This window comes from Hevea brasiliensis, chromosome 12 (assembly GCF_030052815.1).
Source record: "Hevea brasiliensis isolate MT/VB/25A 57/8 chromosome 12, ASM3005281v1, whole genome shotgun sequence".
NCBI classification, from domain to species: domain Eukaryota; kingdom Viridiplantae; phylum Streptophyta; class Magnoliopsida; order Malpighiales; family Euphorbiaceae; genus Hevea; species Hevea brasiliensis.
In genome coordinates, this window is record NC_079504.1 from 7,584,547 (window position 1) to 7,593,736 (window position 9,190).

The following is a 9,190-nucleotide window of genomic DNA, read 5'->3' on the forward strand; positions in this document are numbered from 1 at the left end:
TTTAACCTCTTATGTTCTGTTTTTCTTATTTATACTTAACTAATTGAACATTACTAATTATTTGTGTTTATAGCTTCTCTAATTGACTCAAGTGTGGTTCTTATCTCCTTAATTGTCCGGACCGACACCGGTCACCGGAACAGTGAAATCTACCAGGCTATGCAAACGGGGGTGTTACAAAGAATACAGACAAAATCAAGAATATGGCGATGCTTGCGTTCGGCTCACCCATTCTGTTGAGAGGTGTGAGGACAAGAACGTTGAACAATGATGCCTTGTTGACTAAGAAACTGAAGTGAAGAAGAATCACGATATTCCATGACATTATCTGATTTGAGAATTTTAATGTCACAAGAGAATTGAGTTTTAATCATTTTTGCAAATGTGATATAAATTTGTGATAACTCAAATCGTTGTTTCAAGAAATATATCCAAGTAAACCGAGAATAATCGTCAATAAATATTATAAAATAACGAAAACCATTTATTGAAGAAATAGGAGAAGGACCCCAAATATCAGAATGAATTAAGCCAAAAGGAGTGTCTGAAGTAGCATTATTATGAGAAAAAGACAATGCAGGTTGTTTTGCAAGCTGACAATTTAAACAATTAAATGACTCAAACTTAGTAGATCCTAATAATCCATGAGAAATTAAAGGTTGGATATTACTGGCAGAGGCATGACCAAGACGAAGATGCCATTGGTGAATAGAGGAATTGAGGATTGTAGTTGCAGACAAAAGTCTCTGAGGAAGATGTAAAGATGCAAGCTCAAATAATCGACCCACTCTGCGACCCATCCCAAGAACCTATCCCGTTTGTGGATCCTGTACCTGGACACCATGGAGAGAAAAAATAACATTTAGTCTTTTTTCACACAACTGATCAACAGAAATAAGATTGAGTGCCAAATTAGGGATATAATAGGTGTCAGAGAGATGAAGATTTGAGGTAGACACATGACCAGTATGTGTGATGTTCATTTTAGTACCATTTACAGTATGGATTGGTAGTAAGAAAGATATAGGTTTTGCAGAAGACAAGAATTTAAGATTAATGGTCATATGATTAAAACATGCAGAGTCAAAAAGCCAATAAGAATTACCTGGAGTGGCAGACGTGGCAGCAGGGGAATTAGAAGAGATAACATGTTTGAATAGTGCCTCAAGATCATTCATGGTGATAGCAGTAGAACCCTCAGTAGCAGCAACAGCAGTGATAGAGGAAGATCTAGGCTTTGAGACATTCTTGAATTTAGAATGCCCTCCTTTTATTCTTGGAGGGCGTGTGGGACAATGTTCAAGAATATGATCGTAACCATGATAATATTTGCATTCTATAGTAGGACAATAAGCAAAAGCATGACCAATTTGATTACAATTCTTATAGAGTTGATTGCCAAATTTCTGATGTGAGGATTGAGTAGTTGCAAGAGCTATTTCAAATTGAGAAGTTTTATCCAAACTGAGATAAGTCTCTTCAAAATAATCTCTTGAATAGTAGTATCCAATGATGAGAGTGGATTTCGATGTAGTAGGGACGCTCGAACGGTCTCATATTCTAGTAGAAGAGCCATTAGAACTTGAATGAGATGAAGATGATCTTCACTAATTTTGGCCTGAGATATTTGATTCCAAATGGGTTGGACCTGGGCAAGAAAATCATTCACAGATTGACCTACTTCTTGTTTCAAATTATGAAGAGTAGTCCACAACTGATAATAGTGGGCAAGTCCAGTGATTTGATATCAATTAGCCAAAAAATCTCAAATTTCTTTTGCAGAGTCATAATCAGCAAATTGGATGTGAATGGACGAGACAGAGATATTGCGAAACCATGTGATAATCTGATGATTTTTACTATCCCAATTCTCAAGACAGTCAGCAAATTTTGCATCAGTTTCATCGTTCTCTTTTGTCGGTGTAGTGATATCTCCGGTAACAATACGCCAAAGCTTGCGACCTATGCAAAAACTTTTCATTTCTTAAACCCAAAGATTATAGTTGGAACCAGTCACAACCGTTGCAATAGGTTTTGAAATATCAGATTTCTCCATTGGTTTTCTGGTCTGTAGCAGAGTGTAGATTGATAACAAGATGAGGAGAAAAAGTGGTATAATAACAAGAATGAAAGAATGAACCAGAACAGGTTGTAGAGAGAGAAGAGAGACCCTAGAAACTAAGAATAAAAGCCTTAAGGCTCTGACACCATATTAGCAGAAAGAATATAAGTGATGATGGAAAAGATTGTGTATATGTATGCTGTCTTATTTACAGAAATACTACATTTATTTATACATCAGAATATGAGCTAATTTTGATAAGAATAATAATTACTATAATTATGCTAAACTAATCTCCTACAATCATGCTAATTGCTGTAATTATACTAAATAAATCTCCTATAATCATGTAAAGACAAATTTTCCTATAATCATGCTAACAAGGTCGATTGCATTTGTGGAGTTGATTGTAGCACTACAAGGTTGTGATTGCATTTGCCAGGTCAATTGCAGCACCTCGAAAGGAGGTAAGCAACATAAAGTGATCTATATTTTTATAACACGTCTCTTACACAAGCGACGATAACAATGAGAGTAATAAGTAGAGATCAACAATCTAGTGTTGCTTCGTCAAAGTTTGGAGGCACTCTATAGCAGAGAAAATGAAGAATCGAGGATTGAGTGAGTAAGAAACTAAGAGGGGAGAGAAAAAATTGAAATATATATATAGTTGACTTTTATATATCTTATTTTCACTATCATGAAATTTAGGTGGAATTTTTTTAAATCCCTGATTTCAAGGTTAAGGTAGAAATTATTAATAATGACTAATTATTAGATACACTGAGAGCATTAAAAAATAGTAATCTCTCTTTCATAGTGAGCCTTACCTATAATATAAAGAATGAGTCCCATGTGATTGTAAGAGATGGTGCATAAGCACCGAGTGCACTAATAAGTTCTCATTAATGAATAGGATAAAAGTTGGCTCAATTTAATTAAGAATTCAACAAGTCCCTTATATATTAGAAATTAAAAAAAAAAAGCTGTCATTACAAAAGGATAGATATTACAACATGAACATCTAGCAAATCTCTCGTTACAAGATCCAAAGTAATTAGGTTATTTGCAGGCTAAAACTTGCTCGAATGCAAAATATAACCTTCAATACTGATACACATACAAAAAGAACCCAAAAAAAAAAGAAGAAAATCCATATGATATGTCCCCTATTCATCCATTAATTATGATCAAGAAACACTCATTTGAAGTAGACAGATAACAAAGCAAGCAAATAAAAATTCCTCCTAATAGGCTAGGAAGGTGCGGAAACACTCAGATCCTCCAAGCTCTTCCACCATGAAAAATAACAAATTTAACACACAAAAATTATACGAACAATGAAACGAATTGAAAACTAATGTAGAAGGGATTTCTATTTCTTTCTGTGATCACCTCTCCCTCTCTCTTTCTTTCTTAACCCCACCATTGATGCACCGCAACACCCTCATCCCTTAACCTTCCATACAAAGCCAAGCACTCCCAATAAGCCCTTCTGCCTCCATTATTCCCCTTTCCTCCGTGTCCTCGCGGCCTGCACTCCAGGAAAAGCTCGTCAACCAACCTTACTGCCTTGCTCTCCATCATCTCCTCTACCACTTCTGCCTCAGCCTTCATCACTACATATTCTTCCTCCTTCACATTCTTCCTCAACCAACCCGACATCCCAATTACCTCTTCCACCTGTAGCACCTCCTTCCCTGATGACACCTCCGTTACTGTCTCAATCTTGTACATATCGAAATCAAGATTTCTGGTCGGGTAATTCTTCGCAAACCACCCAGTGCCACTTCCTCCTTCTTTCTCTGGCAACCCCACGTCGATGAACACGCGACGTGGATAGCCCTCCAGTGAATCGCCCATTAAATCAGGCAGATACCTTGTCTTTTTCAAGTATCGTCTTGACTTGCCTGAAGCTGCTCGTGGGGGTTCTAAGAGCACATCTTCCAGGTTCTTTAGTGCAGCCTTTCGTGCCTCAGTTCTATATGCAAGGAGCTTCCTTTGTGCGCTGAGATTATTATTACTACTATAGCTTGTTTTCCTCATGGCCATCACCGTTGGTTGAAATTTCCTGAGATAAACTATTTTGTAATTGGATGGCTTATTTAATAGAAACGAAGGATTATCGTTTAGTTGTACAACAGCAATGCCTCCCACTTTGAGGGTGCGATCGATGAATTCTTGGGCACCAGGGAAGCAATAGGTGATGACAAAGTCCAGAGATTCTTCAAGAATTGTGCTTTGTCGATCAAAATCAGAGACCGAGATTAGATCAATATCGTAATTGCCATTTAGGATATGAGAAATATCAATGGCATCGTCATGATCAATATCATTGCCATTGTCATTGCTTAAAAGTACAGCTTTATCGCCTGTTTTAAGGAGGCCTTCATTTGCTAAATCACGGGAAAGCAAAGGCAAGAGACCAAGATCGACTGATGTGGAATATCGGTTTGCAGTTTCAGGCTCAACAACAGGCTGTGGTAGAGAGATCAATGGAAAAGCACCAAAAATGTTTCGAAACATAAAGAATGTAACAAAAAACAAAGCCAAAACCATAGATCGAGCAAAAAGCCTCAAAAGCCTAGAATGAGGGAGTTTGATGATCAAGTATGCATCACCATGCAAACTAAAGCCATTGGAATAATTCAAGGGCAAGGCCTTGATGAATTTCTTGGGGCCTTTAGAGTATGGTAACCCTTTTATAACTTGGGCTGCCATGCTTGTAAAATCTTGTTCTTGGAAAATGGTTTCTGTATTGGAATTGGAGGTATAAAAGCCGAAAAGGGTAAGTATAAAGTGAAAAGAAATTATAGAAAATGAATGAGGGAGGGGGGAAAAGCCAAGAAATAAAAACACTTAGCGAGTGCAGAATCTGGCGGCAGTGTGATTTCCACCCACGAGGGCGACACGATTACTTTGAATTCTAGACCAAAGAAGCATCAACTGTCTTAACCGCTGCACCTCCATTTCTTGAAATCTGAGTCCCAGATCGATGGTTTCTTATGTCACTAACTTTGGTTTAATGTTAGCGACAACATTGTAAGCGCCTAAGAGCTTTTACCACCGATCAAAATGACATGGAGGGAGGGAGACCATAGAGATTTCTTTCCTTTTTTTTCTTCTCTTATTTTGCCCCTTTAGTATGCAGGGAACTCCAATGAGATGAGGAGGGGCCGGATAGGGCTATGGGAGAGAGAGAGAGAAATATAAGGGAAAAAGGCAGACGTGTGAAGTTTTAATTTTTTTTTTTTATTGGTTCTACGATAATTGTGCTTAGCCATTGGTGAGAATTATAACTTACAACAAGTTTTGGGTGTCTCCACTGCTCGTTAAAGATTTTAGTTGATATATTTAGATTGGAGATTGTAACTTATCTTAATTCTTTAACTAAACATAAGCTATTATATTAAAAGAATTCACACACAATCTGAATTTTATTCTTTTTTAAATATTTTTTTTTAATTTTATTATAAATACGAGAATTAATAAAAAAATTAATTAAATTAAATTTTTATAAAATTTTACATTTCAAACAAGAGGATGAAAAAATTATTTAATATCTAATGGATACATATTGTATAATTTGAATTATTATTTATATTTTAAAGAAAGCCCATTAATTTATTAATATACAGTATATTATTTTATGTATACAAAATATATTCTATAATTTCTCAATGATATAATTCTAGCCTATTAAGTTCCCCAAAAAAAATTCCAGCCTTTAATTATTTAGGTTCCTTTTTTTTTTATTGTTAGGAATACACATCACAGCGCTCATCAAAAAAGGGCCTGCCCTCAATGAGGGCTGAAATGTATGGGCCTAGAGCCCATGCGAATAAGCTACAGTTAATTCCAAAAATAGGTCACGTTCTATGGGCTAAGGAATATTATGCTTTCTCATCATCTCATGCAAATAGGTGGGATTGTCTCCATTGTTGCTGCTACTCCACCCATCCTCTCGATCTGATCTAAGGTTTGTATGCAGCTCCGGGGTGAGAACTTGCTTATCCCTCACCACCAAATCCAAAACCGCTGTCCTGCTTTCGCCTTTAATCCCTTTGCTTCTGCTGCCATCATTCCTCCCAAGTCCCAAGTCTATCCATGTCCCCTCCCCGTCCCCCTCATTGCCCCGTGTTGACTCAGTCTTTGTCGGGATTCGCATTGTCCATGCCGAAGGTGTTGCCGCATTGTTCTCTAGTGTTTCCACCATCGTTCTCCATCAGACACTCTACCCCACCACTCGCATGGGCCTCTATGATGTCGTCAAAAAAGATGGACCAAATCCAGATACCGGAAGCATGCCGCTGGTGAGCAAGATGCCCGCTAGATTAATCACCGGAGGAATCGGTGCGGCCGTCAGTAACACAGACGATGTGGCAATGGTGAGGATGCAAGCTGGAGGGCGGTTTCCTTTAGCTCAGCGGTGCATCTATAATGGCGTGATAGATGCATTAACGCGAATGTCGAAGCGGGAAGGAATCGCCAGCTTATGGCGCGGCTCATCCCTGAAGATGAATCGTGTGATGATCATGACGGCATCTCAACTGGCGTTGTATGACGAGATCGAAGAGGAGATTTTGGAGAAGGGCGTGCTAAGGGACGAGCTAAGGATGCAAGTGACGGCGGGCTTCACGGCAGGATTTGTGGCGGCGGTAGTGTCAAATCCGATAGATGTGACAAAGACAAGGGTGATGAACATAAAAGTGGAGGCAAGAAAGGCCACGCCGTACAATGGTGTGATTGATTGCTCAATAAGACAGTGAGAGCTGAAGGAGTTATGGTGGGTTTACTATTTATGCCTACGATTTTCAAGGCAGGGTTGTGGTCCTTTTTGCGACGCTTTAACAAGTTAGGAATTTGCTCAAGGATTTTTATTTTTATTTTTTTTTTAAAAGATAGATTCATTCATAGAAAACCAAAATGCTTAGCGAAAGGGCCAAGAATGAACACAATAAGGTAGATCTAGTTTAACTAAATACAAACACAGGCTAAGTTCAAAGCCCACTCAAAAGAACCCTAAAGTTAAACAAACAAAGCAAACATTAGTTAAGAAACCATAGTAGGGCCATATGTATCTTTTTACAGCATCGTTCTTCCAGATTATCGAGAAGTCTAGCCTCGATAGGTCAACAACATCCAACTAAAGTAAGAAATGTGGGAACCCTTCCTCTGGCAGCCATGCGTAGCTAAGGGTCTGTTTGGATGGGGAGGGTCTGTTTGGATGGGGTGAGGGAAGGGTAATTAATAGGAGAGTAAGAAGGAAGAAGAGAGGGAGAAGGGTAAGGAGAGTTACAATTAATGAAAAGGTAAGGAGAGTTGATGTTTATTCTTTATGTTTAAAAAAATGTGAAAGAAGAGTAAATAATTATTAAAATTATAAAAATATTTTTTTCTATTAGATAAAATTTATTTTTTATTTTTTTTTAATATGTAAATTAAGACATTTTATTTTTAGTTTAATGGCTTATAATTTATATTTTTTATTGTCTTTTTATATTAGACCATGATATATATTATTTCAACATTCAACTTATATATATATAAAGTAATATAAATATCATTTTGCATCTTTTAAAATATTTTATTTTTTTAAAAGGTAGTTAAAATATTATTGTTATAAAATAAACTTTTATAATTTTTTATTTATTAATAACTTTGAATGGTATTAATTAATCATTTTATACCTGGACTTTTTTAATGGATGAGATTAAAATTTAATAGTATGAAAGGAATTTATCTTCCATTTCGTGAATATATATATATGTGAAAGAAATTTAATCGCTAAAATTAGAGGAAAAGCACTTAGAATTACTATTAATAACAATAGAAAGATTTTATATTACTTGATAACTTAAAAGTAAAAATAAAGAGAATTAATAAGTTAATTAATTTATAAGGCTAAGCTAAAAAGAATTCTTACAACCTCAAAGGGACAAAAGGTCACAAAAATTAGCAAATTAGATATATAGCTTAATTAATGTCCATAAAATCTCAAAATAGTTTACCAACAGTATATATTATCATTAGCATAATAAAAGAGATGCTACTCAAAGGATAGCTAGCACACTTAACGAAAATAGATATATGACTTAACTAATGTCCATAAATCTCAAAATAATCTACAAAAAATGCATATTATTATCGACACAATAAGGAGATGCTAATTAAAAGATAACCAACAGCCTAATTCTGTGAGGCATTAGAACCACCCATCATCTGCATCAACAAGTTCTTGCGAAATACAGGAGGACATCCAAGCAAACCTCGTAACATGTCAGGCTTTTGAATAAAAAACAAATAACAAGTAGATAAGAAATGTGACTCAACACCTAGTTCTTCCAATAAAGTCCATGTTTTATTCTCTGAAATTAGAAGCTTGGTGGCTTTGACAAACTCAATTGTAGAATTCATAAGTGCTTGGGCAACATTATCAAGTCCCTCCTTTAATACAACAACTTTTTCATCAACCTTTGATCTTTTAGCAGTTTTATTCCTTAATGAATTTTCAGATTGAGAATGAGATTGGGATCTTTCCATTCCAATAGGTTCCTCAGATGCTATATTTTGTGCTTCTTCAAATGGTCCATTAAAATTTTCTAAGGTGACTTCATTTTCTGATACCAAGAAATCAACTTCATCAATGTTATTCACATGAGAAGCATTTGTCTCTCCTTCTCTAGCCCTCCTTTGCCTCATCTCTGCTGCAGTTTCAGCATGATTTCCAGTAGCCCTATCATTCCCATAAAGTAGACACAACTTTTCATAGTTTCGAATTGGTTTGTTCATCCAAGCAGCAACTTCAGGTTTAACCTAAAAAAAATTCAAAAAAAAAAAAAAAAACAAGGTTTAGCAAACTAATAAACTCAAAATAAAAATAAGCATGATATATAAGTTTTATGATATATTATATGAATAAGAATGATGCAAACCTTAATTAATTGATCCCAAACTTCTGGCTCAGCTATAAACATTTCAGATATTGGATCCCAAGCAAAACCACTCATGCCATTCTTGAAAATATCATAAGCTGGAAACCAACATCTCTTTATATGCTTCATACAATTTTTAACCTTTTCCTTATCAATAGGTTGATCAGGAAATTTTTGTTTCACTTCCTTTGCA

General features: G+C 35.9%; 2 protein-coding genes across 2 annotated transcripts; one reads left to right on the forward strand and one right to left on the reverse strand.

Moving 5' to 3' along the window:
• Positions 1-1,765: 1,765 nt before the first annotated feature.
• On the reverse strand, positions 1,766-4,783 carry LOC110637358 (uncharacterized). Its single transcript, XM_058130543.1, has 2 exons — positions 3,484-4,783; positions 1,766-1,962 (listed from the first exon to the last, which is right to left on the reverse strand). The coding sequence occupies exons 1-2, from the start codon at positions 4,781-4,783 to the stop codon at positions 1,766-1,768; spliced, it is 1,497 nt and encodes a 498-aa protein (XP_057986526.1).
• A 1,187-nt stretch (positions 4,784-5,970) lies between these two features.
• LOC110637371 (mitochondrial uncoupling protein 5-like) lies at positions 5,971-6,933 on the forward strand. Its single transcript, XM_021787437.2, has one exon. The coding sequence runs from the start codon at positions 6,313-6,315 to the stop codon at positions 6,829-6,831; it is 519 nt and encodes a 172-aa protein (XP_021643129.2). The 5' UTR covers positions 5,971-6,312; the 3' UTR covers positions 6,832-6,933.
• Positions 6,934-9,190: the final 2,257 nt, after the last annotated feature.

Coding starts and splice junctions, on each gene's coding strand:
- LOC110637371 (XM_021787437.2), top strand. CDS start 6,313: ATGGGCCTCTATGATGTCGTCAAAAAAGATGGACCAAATCCAGATACC.
- LOC110637358 (XM_058130543.1), bottom strand. CDS start 4,783: ATGGCAGCCCAAGTTATAAAAGGGTTACCATACTCTAAAGGCCCCAAG. Junction 1,963..3,483: donor TGCGGTGCATCAATGGTGGG/GTTAAGAAAGAA, acceptor GTTTTTGCATAG/GTCGCAAGCTTTGGCGTATT.